This window comes from Agelaius tricolor, unplaced genomic scaffold, assembly GCF_023055355.1.
Source record: "Agelaius tricolor isolate 1412-34295 unplaced genomic scaffold, bAgeTri1.0.p SCAF_1, whole genome shotgun sequence".
In the NCBI taxonomy this organism is placed as follows: domain Eukaryota; kingdom Metazoa; phylum Chordata; class Aves; order Passeriformes; family Icteridae; genus Agelaius; species Agelaius tricolor.
Window position 1 is genome coordinate 21,193,078 of NW_027269261.1, and position 18,869 is coordinate 21,211,946.

Genomic DNA, 18,869 nt, shown 5'->3' on the forward strand with positions numbered 1-18,869 from the left:
TGGCTAAGGACAAATACTACTCTGAACTGTCATCTTTCAATGATAAAGTCAATAAAAGCACATAAGATATAAATAAGATATAAATACTTTAGCTTTCACAGAGCTAAGGAAAAGCCCTGATCTGTGAGCGGGGGATTTTTAATTCACAGAGTTAATTCTTAAATGAATTGAAGTCTTCAGTTTGGTTACTGTTCACTCAGATTTTGTGTTAAGAACCAACCACTACTCAGATTTGAGACCCATTTTATATATAAATTTATTAATTTTTAGTAAATATAAAAGTTTTAACAACTGCATCCTGAATTTTTAGTTGTGTTGTAAGTGCAAGTAACTGATTTAACATATTTGAAAATTTGATAGGAATGTCACACATGTAGAGAAATATATGGATATATAGAAATAAATATATAATTAAGCTTCTTAAATTTTTTATCCTAAACAAATAGTTTGGGGTTATGTTTCTGGAGTATGTTTATAAACAGCATATGCCTTATGTCCCTGTTAGACAAAACTGATATCCCTCCATCTGATCTCCTGAAGTTAATTGTAATTTTAATCTAGATATTCTTTTCGTTTGAGAGAGTATGTATATTTAACAAAGTAGTAGCAAGCAGCAGAAAGCTGATTTTAAAAGTCAGAGAATCACTTTTATGGTAATGATTTCAAAGTGACAAGTGGTGAAAGAGAAAATGGAAAGGTATTTCCTTGTGGGATGGAATTGCTAACAGTGAAAGTGTTGATCAGTAAGGCAGGAATTTACCAGCTTAGTGTCTTGAAAGTGGAGATAGAATGTCATGTTGGAAGTCAACATATTCACATTACAGTCTTTAATGTTGAAAATATAGAATTGAAAGGAACAGAAGTGTTTCTTAATGACTGAAGCTCTTTTTGTGGTACTAATCCCTTACTGTTTGCTAGGTTTCGGTGGTTGCATGAAGGATGTTAAATTTACACGAGGTGCTGTCGTTAACTTGGCATCTGTGTCCAGCAGTGCTGTCAGAGTCAATCTGGACGGATGCCTATCAACTGACAGTGCTGTTAACTGCAGGGGAAATGACTCCATCCTTGTGTACCGAGGAAAAGAGAAGAGTGTTTATGAGAGTGCTCTACAACCGTTTACAGGTAGTGCATTGGTTCCTTACATAAAATGCATGATTTTCATTCCCTTCTTTACTAATGTATTATTGTGTTCAGTATTTTTTTTTTAATCTTTTACCTCCTCTGTCCTTCTTTATGTCCTGTGAAGAATACCTCTATAGGGTGGTTGCCTTAAATGAAGGAGGATCAGTATCTAGTGCATGGACCCATGCTCGAACAAGAGAATCAGGTAAATAAAATTTCAAGGTTTACTCATTCTTATTTTTCATAAGATATTTAATGTCAGGTTGAAGGTGTTCAAGAGCTGCCTGGACACAATCCCGTGCCCTGTGCTCTAGGATGAGCCTGCTTGAGTGAGGAGGTTGGACCAGATGACCCACTGTGGTCCCTTCCAATCTGACTCGTTCTGTGATTCTGTGGAGATAATCCAACCAGAACAGTTTTGATTAGTGAACCTTAATAGTGTTTCTGAGAGGGTGAAACTGCTTAATTCTTTGAACAGGTACCAGATTACAGTCATCAGCTGTAAAGTGTTCAGGCAAATATTTTTTTCTCATAACTCAAGGTATTTTCCAAATATTTATTAGATTATTTAATTAAGGACACTAAAGGATTGAGCTGCATTAACTGAGTAAGAGCAACAATTTATTTGTGTTCATACATGCACATCTCATGTCACATTACATGAGTGGGCTGGAGTAAATAAATTTATATTTTCCTACATATAATTTAGTGCTACAAAATCAGGTGTAGAGGAGGGTGATACTGGGAGAGCAGGCACAAGGTGTGCCTTGGAGACCTGCTCATGGGTGTGCTACTCAATGCCACTGAATGAGGATTCTTTTAATGAGTAGTCCATAGATTGTGTGTGAAAATGTGGCAATATTTACTGGAACAGAAGCACATGGCTTGTGGAGGGTAGGAAGATGATGCATTAAAGATCAAATTTTTCATATATCTTATGAAGAAAATTTTAAAAACTTTTCTGGTGAGTGCTTTTGCAAACTTTTTTCAAGCCAGTAAGATTTTGAAGATTTGCAGTTCTGTGTATTTTACTTAGCTAACTTTCCCTTTTCTTGAAATTGAAGCCCAGTTGCATTCCATCTGTGCAGAGCATTCTTTTGATATGCCTTCCAATGTATCACCTTAAAAATATATGTGATACATGCATAAATATTGTATTGTAGATGCATTCTAATGCAACCTATATTTTGTGTGCCACCCAGAAGGGACAAAATAGGTGCATATTTTCATGTCAACCATCTGACAACTGTAAGCTTTGCCACAAATTTATGTTTGCAAGCTGACCACAGCACTGAGCAGTCCATGTTCCCTGGGGTTGGACAATAATTGCGGTATTTAATTATTTTTGAGTTGGTTTTGTTATATCCCTTATGAGAAGACCATCTGCTGTACAGTACCTTACCTCACCCTGTGATACACTTCATAACTAATGAAATCAATATATTGCTGTAGTAATAGGCACTTTCTCAGAGTATCACATTCTTTACAGAAGAATCAAAACTTCCAGGTATTTTTGTGCTTTCATTGCTGGTAGTCTTCTTATAAAAAAAAAGGCTGCATTCATATTTAGTGAAATTAAACAGGAAAATTACCAAAAAATAGATCATTTGATGGTAAGAAAAGCGAGTGATCATCAGCAGGGCGAGGGAGTCCACATGCATCTACAGCAAACTCATCATCCATCATCCTGCCATAGTGTTCCTTGGGTCTTTCCTCTGTATCCCTTGTGCAGTCATCTGTGATGAAGCTGTTACTGACCAGACCTTTACATGGCATAGTAATATCCAAGAAATAGTTAAAGGTTATAGGAAATGGAATGATTTCTTTTTATTAGCAACTCTATGCATATATGATCTTGGTTTTCCAGTTCTTTAAAGCATTTAAATTTTCCTTTTTCTTTTTTTTTGTTGTTTTTTCTTTTGTAATATGAAATGATCAGAAGCAAAGGATTTTTCAAAAAGGCCTTAAAAATCTCTACTTTGCCCCAAGAAATGTGCATGATATTGTGGAAATAAAATATGCATGTGGAAAATAAATGAAAGCGCTTTAATTTTTTGAAGGGCTTCTCTAAAATAGATTGGAAATTTTTAGAAACATTTCGTAGTTGTGGCATTCTGTGGCTTAGATACCCAACTGATAATATCAAACTCCTCTCTGTTGCAGTACTGCCTTGTTTCATTCAGTTGTATTATTATAATGCCTGTGCTTGTTAGCTACATACAATCCACCTCCTCTCTTTATGAGTGATGCTTAAATATGTTTGATACATGAAATGTTTTTGGAAAATTGCAACTAGACAAGAAGGAATGTTATGTAGATGGAGTTCTGATGGTTTTGAAATATAGCTTAAACTGAATAGCTCAAGATGTGCAGTCATATTAAATCAATGTTGAAAAGTTACAACTCTAATAAATTGTATTTATGCTAATGGTTGAGTCTGATTTACTGCAGCCATTAAAAGTGAAGAATAGGGGCAATAGTCTCCTTAGAACTGCCATTTTCTCTATTTTCTATTTTATCCTTCTACAGTTCCACAAAATGTGCCAACTCCCTCAAGAGCTCACAGTATAAATGGTTACAGCATTGAGGTCACCTGGGACAAACCAGCTGGGGTCATAGGTGTAATTGAGAAGTACATTTTGAAAGCATATGAAGCGGATGGTCCCACTGTACCCATCACCAGCGCTGAGCTTGCTGACGCTGGAATGCTCACAGGTAAATGTTGTTAAGTACCATTTTTTAGGCATATCTAATAACACAGGATGCTTATCCCTCCTTTTGTTGATCTATAAAATACTACTTGTCTGTTTTTGTGTATACACAGCATAGATAACATTTGGAAAGGTAATTATTTGTGTCAGCATCCCTGTGGCGATTTACTGATTTCAAAGAACAATAGAAATTAAGATACAGCACAAATACTAAAAAGCAATTCGCAAACTATTTATGATCTGGGGGAAAAATGCTTCTTTTGTTTGCTTATATTTGCTTACTATATGTGACTTTTTAACCCCCTTTCCTATTGTTCCATCCAGTTCACCTAAATTATTCTGTGGGTCTCATTATGATACTGTTTGACCTGATGTATGAAAGCACTTGATATAGCTGTCTAAATCTGATCATATAAACCTAACTGATTTCAGTAGGAACTAGCATACATTTGTGTTAATCAGATGCTGTGGTTGATGCCACTGGGATGTGAAGGTAGGTTATTATGGAATTAAGAAATTCATGGCTTTGTGTTTATGAGGTGAGAATGTTGTTGAGAAAATTTTGGGGCATTTCTTCCTGCCAGGATAGCATGGATCTGGCTTTCTGTTCTCTGTGAACAAACTGCCTTTTCTGGCTGCTACAATGTTCCCTGGGAAGGAAGCACATTACGGACAAGAATCTGGATTATGTTATGTGATGACTCAATGGGGCAATAGTACAGACCAATAGATTCATTTTTATGATCTCTAACATCAATTCTGTAATTTATTACAATTCAAAAAGCGGTAATGACGCAATGCTCTGAGTTAGTGCTTTGGTTTGGCTCAGGTTTGGGCAGTACAACAGTCTTGGAAAGTGTTTTAACCCTCAGGCAGCATGTTATTTCCTGAAATCCAGGTAATAGTTTTTACATAAGTGTATATGGTTTGTCTTGTTTCTCTGCCATAAACTATGGATACATTTTCAAGGGATAATTTGCACATATTTTATTTTCTTTGGTTTGAAATATCTTAATTATTTGTGAGTAGTGACCTTACCAGACCTGCATGGGCTTTCTATCCTTACTGTGATTTCTTTAATGACCTTGTTGATTTCAACATTCTTTATCTATGCTACAAGACAGTATAGATTATACTGGTAGAAATTAAAGACTGAGACATATGGATTAGGTAACTTGCTAATAGCTGATGGCCAGAACCAAAATGTTGTTTAATTATTTTGGCATTGTGCCATCATTGTCTGTCAGGGTTATGAAAATGTCTGCACCAGGCTGGATAGGTAAGAGGTTATCTGCCTGCAGCTTACAGGAGATAGTAGAAGCAACTTACCTTCACATTAAATGAAGACAGTAAATGGATCCTGGTTCTTTAGCCTATTACAGCAGATATCATCAAGGTTGAAAGAGACCTGTAATATCATCAAGGCCCATCATGAACCCAACACCACCACAGTAACCACTAAACCACATCACCTATCACCAGATCCAGACATCTCTTGAACATCTCCAGTGATAGTGATTCCACTACCTCCCTGGGCAGCCCATTCCAATGCCTGTCCACCCAAACAATGAAACTTGTTTCTAATATCTAATCTGAATCTCCCTTTTCTCAGTTTGAGGCCATTTCCTCTTGTCCTCTCACTGTAGGCACAGAAGAAGAGACCATTCCCCCACCTCACTACAACCTCCTGTCAAGGAGTTGTACAGAGCTGTCAAATAATGCAAAATAAAATTATGGAATTGTTGAATACCATGTTGAAAGGGAGCTCAAGGATCATCTGATCCAATCTTTCTTGGCAAAAGCACAGTCTAGACAAGATGGTCCAGAAGTCTTTCCAGCTAAATCTTAAAGTGTCCGGAGCTGGGGAATCCACCACTTCCTGGGAACGTTATTCCAGTGGCTGATTGTGCTCATTGTGAAATTTTTTGTCTTTTGTCCAGTTGGATTCTCCCCAGGAGTAACTTGTGCCCATTACCCCATGTCTTTTCCATATGACTCCTTGTAAAAAGGGAGACTCCATCTTCCTTGTAGCCACCCTTTTAATACTGGAATATGGTGATAAGATCTCTACTGATCCTTCTTTTCTCAAGGCTGAACAAACCCAGTTTTCTCAGTCTTTCCTTCTTTGACAGGCTACCTAATCCTTTGATCTTCTTTGTCTCCCTTCTCTGGACTCTCTCCAGCCTGTTCACATCTTTTTCACACAGTAGGGATCAAAACTGAACACAGTGTTCTGGGTGTGGCCTGACAAGAACTAAGTAGAGGGGAATAATGACGACTTTATCTCTGCTGGAGATGTCCTTGTGGATGCAATCCAGCATCCTGTTGGCTTTGTTTGCCACAGCAGCACACTGACTGCTAATATGACCCAAAGAAGGTAAGAATGTCTGTATTCAAATACTGATCTATGTGTCAGAATATGACCCTTAGATGAGCTCAGTTGGTTGGAGCACGGTGCTAATAACACCAGTGCTGTGGGATCAATCTCTGTTCAGGCCATTCACCTAAGAGCTGGACTCCATGAGTCTTGTGGGTCTCCTCCAAATCAGAATATTCTGTGATTCTCTAGATGCTCAGGAAGAAAGTGTAAGAAATGTGCTAAGCATAGAATGAGTCTTCCTGTAAGTACAAATTCAGCTGATTGGTTGTGGAGTTCTTCAGCTGAAAACTGCATCTGGATCATCCTGTTTAATGGTCTGTGGTAGAATTGTCTTTATTTTTCAATACATTTATTCTTTCTGTTTCTGTAACTGCTGTGAGAATAATTGTTCCAGTTCAGTTTTGTGTGTGTAAGATGTGCTTCCTGTTGTTATTTATAACTCCTGCCCAATAGTATAGTTATGTATTTTCCAGTTTTGACATTGTATGAAATATATAATTCATGTCCTCATGGTGAGGTCAGAGCTGAGACAGGTGTAAATTAAATCACCAATCCAAAGTCATTTTACTTCAGTCTGTTGATTTCAGTGAAGACTACACAGGTGAGCAAGTCAGTGGATATTGAGAACTAGTTACCCACAAATACAAAACTCCCAGGAGACGTTGTATCTTTCCCTGATGAATTATCTTTCCTGGTTAATCAAAAGTTAACATAAACATAGAACCCCACAGATGGTGCTGTCTTTGCTTACTTTTCAGTTTGCTCTGAATGAATATTTCTGTTTGTTCTCTCCCTAGTTTCAGGGACATTTCTTTAGAAATTCTTTTGTTGCATTCCATGAGAAAGTGTTGCAGTAACCCAAACAGCCAAGCTTGCTAATGCAACAGCAGAAAGGCACCACAGCTCTCTATGGGATCATTAATGAAGAATCTATGGTATTTTTCCATGCCCTCCTTGAAATTTTCATTCCCTGTCAAGCCTAGCCACTGCTTATCTGCTGCTTGAAATGTATCTGAGGGCACTGACAACCCTCTTTCTTGTTTTTTTCCTTGCAGCTTTTTAGGCCCATCTGTTGTGTTTTGGTTTATACTTGCACTGTAAATTCTTTTGAACAATTACACTAGGGTCCTGAGTCATAACTGGAGCACAGTAACAAAAAGTTAAGAGCATTACCCATTTCTCAGAAGGCTGTACTGTGTGTGTCACATTCAGAAGAACCTCTTGTACCCTTGTCAAGAAGAAGAAAAGCTGAGCTAAATATTAAAAGTAAAATAGGTCTTTAAATGACCATAATCCCACAGTCTCAGAGGCCTATTTCTGACTCCTCAGAAAGCAAAATCCTTCAAAATCTGACCCTTGTAATCTTCCAAAATGTCAAACTGTTTTTTTCATTTTCATCCAAGAAAGGAATATTCATCAGATTTAAATCCTTTAAATGAGGTTCTGACTGTTGAACCAGGAGTTTATTGGATAAGGTGATATATTTCAACATAGTGTTCAGTATCTGTATTCTAGGATGAGACTATAAAGTTCGAGTGTAAGTTCTTGAAAAGCACCATGCTTGCCCATCTTACCTTCAGAGAAGCACATAATAACATGGATGCAAAGTAGTAAAGGAAGTACAGAGTCACCACATGTAAGAGTTTTTTTCCTAAAGACTGGATTGCTTTTTTCTGCATTCCAGTGCATCCCACATGCTGACATCAAAATTTGGAATATAAGTTAGAATCAATATTTAAACAAATTGAAGAAGCTTTAGAACACACTGTTTACGTGTGGTCTGTGATCAGCTTTTGCTTCTACTTTCCTTTGGAATCCATAATATCACAGGGTCATGTGAATTGGAAGGATTATCTAGTCCATTGCCCCAGCTCAAACAAGGTTGACTGGAGCAGGTTTCCCAGAACCACAGCCAGCTGAGTTTTAAATATCTCTCTAGATGGAGATACTTCTCTAGGAGAAGTCTGTTCCAGGTTTGGTCACCCTTGCAGTAAAAAGTGATTTCCTGTGTCCAGTTGGAATTTAATTTTCTCCCCAGGGAAGTGGTCACAACACCAAACCTGCCAGAGTTGAAGAAGCATTTGGGGTCTCAGACACGTAGTGTTATTCTTGGGGTTGTCCTGTGCAGAGGCAGGAGCAGGACTCAGTGATCACAGAATCATTTAGGCTGGAAAAGACCTCTAAGATCATTGTGACCCATGGCCCTTGTGGGTCCCTTCCAACTCAGGATATTCTCTGATAGTGTGATTCGTGTATTTCAATTTGTGTCCATTGACTCTTGTCCTGTTGCTGGGCACTACTTAGAATAGTCTGGCTGCTGCTTTGTTCCCTCCCATAAGGTATTTATACATTTTGATAGATCACCCTGAGCCTTGTCTTTCCTGAGATGATCAGCTCTCTCACTCTCTCAGAAGAGATGTGCTCCAGTCTTTTTACCATCTTAGTGGCCCTTTTTGTATCATCCTGAATTGCTGAGGGTGCAAACTTACCCCATCATCCAAGTAATTGATAAAGGTGTTGAACGGTATCCCAGAACCCTGGGATACAGCCCAGCTGTCTTGCCTCTGTGTTTTGTGCCACTCATCACAGTCTTCTGACACTTCTCTTGTCAAGTATGTGCAAAATCCCCATTTTAGAATTCAGATTTCTCTCACTGTAGAATTCAGGGGATTGACCAGTCTCTAAACTGTGGGCTCTAATGATACCTACAAATAAAAATTAAATAAAATGTGCTGCAAAAGAATTCACACACAATTGGTATTTATTCCTGTTAAAGATTTGTCTTTCAAGTTTGTATGATTTTGCAGTTCATCCCACCTGTCATTGCTGCAATAGCCAAGGACTGATGTTGTGGCTGCACACGTGGTAATGAGAAAATTGTGGCTGACAGCTGCCATTCCCTCCTCCTGTGACACATGTTTGTAATTACTGTTCACCTTTTAGTCTTTTATATCAGCAGACGAATTTCTCAGGAAAAGTTAATTTAATAATTTAATATGGTTAATCAAAGTCTCTGAGCTGTGCTGTGATTTTGAAAACTCTCTAGCTGGAGAGTGTCTCAGAAGAGGAGACAGGGCCACCTGCCAGTGACAGATCAGCCAGGGCTGGACAGTGGGGACATAGCACTGGGGGAAGCTCACTGCCAGCCTGGCAAATGCCCATGCTCTGGTAAATGCTGTCAGTTGAGATTGTCCCTCTCAGAGAAAGCTCTGCCAGTCCCCTCCCTAAGCAGCCTGTGGCTTTGGGACTGGCCCCTGCACCCTGACTGGTCCCTCTGATGGGATTCAGGGGTCTCTGTCTGAGATGGATATTAGAAAATGTTGTTTCTCTCAGGCTTATTTCATCTGTATGGGATGAAATGAGCAGTTTACCACCAATGGAGAGTTTGCTGTGGTTAGTTGTTGGTGAATTGCTTGGGCAATGCTGTCATGCACTTGAAACGACTTGAAAGCTCTTGGTTTGTACAAATATTTTACACTCAAAGCATTCCTATACTGCAGTTAATGAGATTTTTAAAATTTATAGAAAGGGATTATTGTAAACCAACTAAGATAAATGTATGTAGGGCCAGAGCACTAGAAGGACTCCCAGATCCCTGCTCCAAGCTGAGACAAATTTCTAAAGTTGTAAAACTTCATATGTAGATCAGAATGTTTGGCTGGAGCAGCTACTGCAACAAGGGGTAGCTGATAGATCTGTCTGTGCCCATTAGGTTTCTGTGAGTTGTCAAGTGGTGCTCGAGCTCCTAGTGACTCTAAGTCAGAGTGGCAGAATGTAGGTTCCCTTCTCCTTTCATTTAGCTGGCTTTAGTAGACTAGTGTCATATTTTTCAATATATGAATTTTAAAACAAATTATATTAATATTCTACAGTATTAAGATTCAAACTTGATTGAGTTTAGACCTAAATGAATCTTGTTTGCAGTCCAATGCTGTTATATAAATTTATTCTTACAAAATGTAAATTGTGTGATTAAATAAATCTGAGCATTTTATCAAAATTACATCAACTCTTAGATACATACCCATATTTCAGTAATAAAAAGAAGTTATTTTCTTAATGTTTTTCAGGCTAGAAAGGATTGTTATGTTTTTATAGACAGATTAAAAAATCTGCAAAAAAGTAAACAGTATTTCTTTGTTTCTCTACAAACTTTTAAAGATAATCATGCTGCAGAAAATAAGCAATGATTAAGTTATTTGGAATGATTGAGGGTTAAACAGTGATAGATATTACAAAGCTCTGTGGTTAATTAACAGTGCAAAATTGCACTGTTCAGTTAAGGTTTTGGGCAAACTGAAACAGCTGGGGAGTTCCCTGTGCTGGGGGGGAATGTAACAGGCTTCCTTGAACCGCTGCAAACTGAGTTGCATCTTCAAAGACAGTGGAGCTTGTACATGGTTTGTTATGAAGTATTTCTGTTGGAAAATAAAGGGTCTTTCAAGCCACCTAAATGCAATAATTAAAGTGAAACTTTTGGTTGTTCTTATAAGCCAAAGAGTTGGAATAGGTGCCCTCCTGTTGAGTAGTTCTTCATTTTATGACTCATACTATCCTTAGTTAGAAGATGCTTTAAAAATGCAGATGTATGTGACAGATTGATGTGCACAGGCTTTGGGTTCAGAATTGCATATGTGGAAGACACATGTACTTAAACAGTTTTTGCTACAATCTGTCAAAAACAAAGTCAGTTGAGGACTTCCTTTTCTGATCAGTGGACTGTGATTAAGTGTACTGTGGCAATGATGCATCTCGACACACAAGTGACTTTGTTGGACAGATGCTGTTTGACCTCGGGCATTCAAGTTAGTTAAATAATCTAGGTTTGGGGAGAAGAGATTTGGTAATTTTTGTTTTTAAAGCTTACACCAGAATTAAGGTAAATCTAAAGGTCAAGTGTTGTTTCAGTTGCAGTAGGTGTATTTCAAAATAGGTCCTCATGAAATAGAATGTTAGGGAGGAAAGAATGAAAAAATATGGCAAAGAAAAGTCCCATTGGCAAAGTAATTCACTCAGTTTTTATGAACAGAATATTAGCCCCCATACTGTAGTAGTAAACTTTTTTTTTTTTTTTTTTGACGAGAAGTACTAGTTTTCCACTCAAAATGTGCCACAATGCTGTGGAATATGGCTGTATTATCTAAATGTACGAGAACTCCCTTTGAGAGGTAGTGAACAAAAGAAATATCTGCCTTATGGAGAAGTGAAGGGAAAAAAGCTGCATATGTAAAATTCTCATATACTATATGCATTAGAACATTGAATGGAGTGGACCTAAATATGCAACTATCTTTGACTAGCCCGCACACCCATTTTACCATAAATTCATTGTTGACCCCTTTGCTATTCCCCGTATCCGTGTTGTTATCCCTTCACTGATAGAATGAACCTAGCATTTTCTCTCTTGCACAACTCTAAACCTTGACTTTTGATATTGCAAATAATTAAAGACCATTTAAATAAAAGTATAGACAATTAAATACTAGTTTTGCATATAAAGTGGGCTTAATGTTCTAGGTGTGATTCCAGATCACTCTTTTAGACTGTTAACTTTACATTCATATTTAACAAATGACATTATTCAGTTTCATGGGGTCACTGTGTCAAAATGTCTGTGTTAGAACTTTAATTTATTTCCAAAGGTTCTTTGGGCGGATAGGAGTGGTGTGTTAAAATGATTTAGCATCTCCAGTTCCCCATGTGGATTTTAAGGCTTTGAATGTAGTCTATTATGTAAATTTTGAGTTCAGGTGGATTCAGCTGCTCTGTAGTGTCAGACTGAATGCATGGGACCCATATCCCAAATGTGTGAGGCCAAGCCTCTTCTTAAATATTGATGATGTCTCTAATCCTATCTCCTGATCAAAGTGACAATTTATCCACCTCTCTCCTGTTAGCATTAATAGAATGCATGCAGGTGTGGCCAAATTTTGCTTTGTTAGCACCCCATCTTGGAAAGCCTGATGGACTCTTACCAGATCAGCAATTATTGTGTATAGACAAGAGATGTCAGTCTGAGAGTGTGATAATTGAGGAGTTAGGGAAAGTTTTTCTAAAGCTATCAGCCAACTTCATTGGATCATAGGCTATTTTTTACTTCAAAATTTATTTTGCTGTTCTTTAAATTAATTCACGTGTATCAGTGATGATCTTTGCTGTGGGACTGCTGACTTTGTATTTCAGCATAGTCAGGTGCTGAGTGTAAATTTCACTGACTGACTGAAAGTGCAGGGGAAATGAGTGGGTAATGAGAGCAGAGCAGCCAGTTCTTTAATTGAATTAAAAGCTGGGTGACACCAATGCAGACACCTGTCCAATTACAGACAGGCCAAGGTGTTTACCATTGCTGTACAAGCGATTTGAAGATGACAGAAATCTTTCCGCCCACAGATTAACATAATGAAGGAGAACAGATTACAGTGGATGCTGGCCAAACAGATAGGATGGCAGCTGAGAAAAAGTAGTTTGCTGAAGTATGTAAATAAAATCTGTGCACTTTCTATTGCCTACCTATGCACATCTGTTTCTTTGTTGAAAAAAAATAGTGCAAAAGTACATGTGAAGGAAAAACATTAATTAGGAAATGAAAAAAAAAATTAAGTTGCTGCCTTCACTGAATGAATTTTTTAAACAAAAACCTCCTGTAGCAAAAGGGTTTATTTGTTTGCTTTTTTTTTTCCCTATGCAAATTATCTCAGCCTTTCAAAAACCTACCTATACAGTGGGAAGTCTGTTGTGCTACAGGTGCTTCATATAAAACCTCCCAACTTTGTCAAAAGTAAACCAAACAGTCCAATCCAAACCTTCTACACATCCTGACATCTTTTTGGATGTCTGATATTCTGCAGCTCTCAGTGCTTGAAGCCATTGGTAACCCTACAGGATGTCTTCCATGAGGAAATGCAAGGAGCATTAATTTACTGCTTCATAAGAAACAAATGCTACAAGTGCTAAATGTACAAATCAAACCAAATTGCTTCCTAAAGCACTGCAGAGTGAATAGAGAGACGGCGTGTATACGATGCCACGCTCCTCTTGGCCAGGAACTTGCAAATGTCACAGTTAGAGGATTTGGCTACTACTTGTATTTATTTGTGGAGGTAATTCCCAAAGCACATTTTATAGTTTCCTGGGTTTAACCCTCTATGATCTGGAAATAAGTGGAAATACTGTCTTGTGTAAAAAAGATGGTGTTTTGACTAATAGAATTTCTGTGATGCACAATTTCGTGTGGCTTCCAATACTTAACAGGCAGAGTAGTGCCTAAAGGGGGCCATACAAGAAAGCTGAAAAGGAACTTCTTGCAAGGGAATGTAGTGAGAGGACAAGGGGTAGTGTCTTTAATCTGAAAGAGTTTAGATTTAGATTAGATATTGGGAAGAAATTTGTTACTGTGGGCATGGTGAGGCAGTGGCACAGGTTGCTCAGAGAAGTTGTGGATGTCCCATCCCTGGAAGTGTTCAAGGTCAGGCTGAATGGGACTCTGAGTAACCTGGTCTAGTGGGAAGTGTCCCTGCCCATAGAAGGGGGCTGGAACCAGATGATATTTATGGTCCCTTTCAGCTCAGAGCAGTCTATGAAAACATTATTTCCTATTTTCTATCTTTTTGATGGTTCTTAAAAATGTTCTCTGTCCATCACAGGAAGATTACAGAGACATTTCTGTGGTGGTGACCAACAGAGCATTTTTCTCTTCTGTCACACTTAGATTGGATGTCAGCACAGCTCTCCACTGTTCACTGGGGATTTGCAAAATCAAAACTGCAATCAGAGCAAGCAGATGCTGGTCAACTGGTTTTATTTTAACAATACTCTGATGTAAAAGTGATTACTTCTGAATATCTCTCTATTTGTATGAGTAGAAGTGCACCCCAGAGAATTCAAATAGAAAGATCATTTCTATTCCAACCTTTGAAATTTTTGATTGATTGCAAGAAAAAGCATAAATGTTACTAATTCAGTGAAAGCTAATCTCATATTTTCCATGTGAACACACCTTTTACTAAACACAATATAAACTAGTACAGACTGATGGTTCTACTCAGAAAATAATAATTTGTGCTGTAGTAGCTGTTAACATAAAATTCTCTATGGCCTTTTTGTGATTATAAAGGCCTTATGAGGGGAAAAAATATTTTTTTAATGAAACGCAGTTATGTTGCATTCTGTTAGTGTAGTAACCCAGTGAAGAGCAATAAGTAATAAGGATTAATTTTGTTTACCTGTTTGTGCACATGTAATGCTGAGGGGATTTTCAGACTTCTTCTACCGTAGGACAATTGGCCACAAATTGCAGTTCTTTGATGTGCTATTGTTTTTTAAACTGATTTGCATAATCCCAGTGTTGGGCAGTTTTGAAATATTACAGTTTACTATAAATTTTATTTTCTTAATGAAACACCACATTGATTTTACCAGAGCTGTGACAGTCGAGGTGAGAACATGGTTTGAAATAAAACTTGGCATGGATTGGCCTTCTTTTAATTACTTCTGTATTTAGATTTTATATTACTTTGTTGTTGGACTTTGAAGTGGGAACTGCTGATGTTTCTTAAAAAGACTCTAAACTAAATTTTTTTCCCTTGTAATCCTTCTGTATATGATAGTTCAAAATGTTGCAAAACTTCCTGAAGTGGTAAGCAGTGATTATTATTTGTTACATGGAGCTGATTGATATGTGAGAATTTAGTAACTTCTCTTCACTAGCATAAGCAGGACCTGAAATAGAATAAAGCCCCAGATCTTTTATTCTTGTCAACCCTTGGGTGCTGTGTCACCTGAATTATGTTACTGTTGTTAGCATAGCAAATGTATGGTCGGTATGCTGCTACTGAATGGAAGAAAAGTGTGATGTTTCATAAAAAATACATTTCAATTTATGGATGAATAGGGACATTGTTGGAGAAGACTCATTAAAAAAAACTTGTTCTGGGAGACAATGAAAAATCCTTGGAAAAATAAGATTAATAACTGAAAAAATTTTGAGACATAGATTAAGGAAAAAACTCCTTCATTGTCACGTTAAAATATACACCTCTGTTTTGAAGTAGTATCTGTTTCAGTGAGCATGACTAAAGAAACACAGGTCCATATTTAGTACTGAATATAGAATAAAATATAATTTGCTCTTAAATTATTTTGCAAAATTTAAGTCATGGATAGTAGCAATGAAACCTTTAAATGATTTTTCTTTTCCACCTGTAACAGTGGGAGCCCATAATACAAAAGTTTGTTTTCCCTCTGCATGTGTCTGCATACAGTCAGTCTGTACACCGTACATGCATAACACCTTGTTTGCTTGTATTGCAGGCATATTGAGGGGCTTGCATCCCTTCACAAACTATGCTGTAACCCTAACTGCTTGCACTTTGGCTGGCTGTACTGAGAGCTTGCATGCATTGAACATCTCCACTCCACAAGAAGGTAAAGTAATTTCAAAGGTCTTGACTTCCACATTTCAGTCATGAATAATAAAACAGGAGAAGAGCTAAACGCTGCAAAGCCATTTGCTGGAAAACCCCAACCTAATTTGATGACAAAGTGCATTGCCAGACCATAATTGCTCCATTTTTTGGGGGGTGCGAAAATGAATCAAACTCCATACCCTTTAATGACATGCATCTTTAATAGCTGTAATGCAGATTAATGGGCTTTTTAATTGCTGTTACATTGTTCATGCAAGAGCCTTGTCATTAATATGAAGCATCTGAAAGATTAATGAAAGCTTCCTCATTTTACTATGGCTCAGAAGTAAATCTAGAGACAGTCTGACTAAAAAGAATTGATTGTATGGCACAGTATGAAATTGAGAATCAAATGGTTGATTTCCATGGTTTCTTTTAACCACTAAACACCAGCAATAGGCAACAATTATGTCAGTGTGATGAAACTGCCAAATGTCAATTGAGTTATTTATTAATTGCTGTTCAGATTTTTCCTTTTTTTCCTAAACACTTTTACGTGTTGTTGTGCTCAATCTTAAAGGTTGTGAGTGTAAATTAAGGCATCCTATGCTTACATTAAGAGCTAGGGCACAAAGAAAGAAAAAATGCTTTCAGTTCTGACTTTAGAGCCTAGGCTGATATGTATTGCACATCAATTACTAGAACAAATGCCCCAAAAATATCAGTGACATATCTAACTTTATTCTCAATGAAATGTAAAGTTCACATCTCCTGGTTCTGTCATCCTAAAGCCATATTAATCCAGTTAAAATAATCAGTTACTCCAAATCTACACTAGTAGAATAATGAAGATTTTGACATGTATTTATTGGACAGTAGTTAATCTTCCATGATGCAAAGTAGTTTTCAAAATTCCCTCCCTCTCACAGTTCTTTGTTTTATCTTCTCATGTAAACTGGGTTGTAATACAGTACCAATAAAGAAAGTAAAATTTTGGCATGAAGTCATGTGAATTATAGCCATAATAATTAAAGGATGTTGAAGTGTTTAACTGCTGCCAAGGCAGGTTGTTATGCAAGGTGTTGCTGTGATGAGGAGAGTGCTGAAGATTGCACTAGAACAGAGTTTTGTTGTGACCATGTCAGTAATTGCCAGCAGCACCAATCAAACCAAAATCCAGTTATTGCCTCTTGGATGCTCAAGATAAACTGAGATTGTCTGGTGGCATTGTCCATGAAAGGGTGCAGCCTCTGACAGCCAAATATTTAATGGACCCTGTGATATAAACATGAAACACATTATTTCAGTATTTGTGTATTTCTTTCTGCTGTGGCATAGCAATTAAAAATAAATTGTTTATATCGTTTTTCTTAGCTTAGTGAATAAAGCAAAAATCCTTACCTGTCATAATGGAATGGTTTAGGCAAGAGTAGATTTTTTTTCCCCCAGAGATTGAATAAAGCCATGGGGAACATGTGTTTTATCCCTCAGAAGAATTGAACAAAAAGTCAATGTGTGGAATTTCTATTTTTGGACTCTCTTGTTGCATGCTCTTAGTAACAATAAATTGGTGATACAAAAGACAGACACCATATCACACCCTCCAGCTATCCCTGTTTCCCTATTGAAACATTCATTACTTTATATTGTTTTCACATTGCCAGGCACTGCTAGTTATTGTTTTAAATTGCTAGTACAGAGCTTGTAAATTACAAGATATTTCTCCCAGACTAAGGCCTCAGCTCTGCTCCCCTTGCGATATTCACTGGGATTCCTTGGGCTTCTAATGTATAACTCACTGGAACAGTGAAATAACTTGACTCTTAAATTATTATCCATTGCCAATTCCAGTATATTATATATGTAAAATGTACATTAAACAAACATTATTAAGTGTATTGAAATATAAAAAGTTTGAAACAAGGGGTAGTGCCTAAGAACACATCACCTGCATTGGTGGTTAGAATGATCACTTCATAGTTAGGAATAAAAACCATGAAAGAAGAGAAAATAATTTGTATTAAAAAAAGGACTGCACTAAATCCTGTACCTCTCACCTTGATCAGTGTTACCAAGTTGGAAAGATAAACTTATACCAGCATAATTATTCTCCTTAAACCAAGGAGTATATTGCTGTCTTTCATAGAGGTTTCTGTTTGGCTAGAAATCCTCACATAATATAGGAGATTTCTCAAAATTCTGGTGTGTTGCAGATATAAAATCTTCTCTGAAATTTCAGCTTTACCAAAAATCATTCTGGTAGTAGCTTCTCATTGAAATTCTTTATTATTTGTGGAAAGACAATATAGTGTAACTTTATGCATTTTTTCACCAGCCCCTGAAGATGTGCAATCACCTACAGCAATATCCTTTCCCACCTTCCTGCTGATGAGTTGGAGTCCACCCAAAATAACAAATGGTATTATTACAAAATATACTTTATATATGAATGGGACACCAATTTACTCTGGAAATGGAACTAAGTATGTTGTAAAAGGTGAGTTCTCTGCTAGCATGTCAGATGGGTGTCATGGTTGCAATGAACAATTGTATGATTGATACCTTATTTCAGAGGAGAGAAAAATAATTCTGAAATTGGCTGGATGCACTTTAAACCCTGATGGGTTTAATATTTTAAAGCATCTTACTCTTTGTTGGGACTTAGAAAAATTAACACTGCCATGGATGGTGTAGCTAAATCTTGTGCCTCTTTCACAGGATCTGAGTCATGTTTTTAATGGTTTTATAACATTTTGATCTCATACCATCCAGCTCTCAAAGCAAGTAAACTGCCAGCTGTTGAAGAAATTATATACAGGTTTAATAGTTTTTCTTACTGCCTTCCCTAAATATTCTTAATTAGAGAGATACTTCATTGCTTACCTGAAGAGCCCCTAATTCATTTATTAAAAATATAAACAAATAATCTGTTTTCTTTTGATAATAGTTGTGCCATATAATTTGGCCAATAGCCAAATTATATCAATACTCTTAAACTGTTGCACTGAAGTTAAGTGCCCATTATTTGACAATACAGTGAAGCATGGTAATCTGACTTTCTATTTTAATGTAATTGGTGTAATTTAATGAATTATCCAGATTACTTGTTCAGGCATTATGCAAATAGCAACAACAAAAATAATAATAAAAAACCAAACTGAAACAAGAAAAACTCCCAACAACAACAGTAACAAAAGAAACCAAACAAACAAAAAAAAAAACAACCAAAAAGACAAAAAAGAAAACACAGAG

The 18,869-nt window shown here is 37.0% G+C and overlaps 1 protein-coding gene across 9 annotated transcripts in view; it reads left to right on the plus strand.

Moving 5' to 3' along the window:
* USH2A (usherin) overlaps positions 1-18,869 on the plus strand; it is a 373,983-nt gene that overhangs the window by 145,705 nt on the left and 209,409 nt on the right. For all 9 annotated transcript variants that reach the window (XM_071426043.1, XM_071426058.1, XM_071426050.1 and 6 more), the window contains 5 exons: positions 919-1,122; positions 1,247-1,327; positions 3,652-3,837; positions 15,523-15,636; positions 17,953-18,114. In XM_071426043.1, the coding sequence (XP_071282144.1) occupies positions 919-1,122; positions 1,247-1,327; positions 3,652-3,837; positions 15,523-15,636; positions 17,953-18,114 (747 nt within the window). The remainder of the gene's footprint in view (positions 1-918; positions 1,123-1,246; positions 1,328-3,651; positions 3,838-15,522; positions 15,637-17,952; positions 18,115-18,869) is intronic.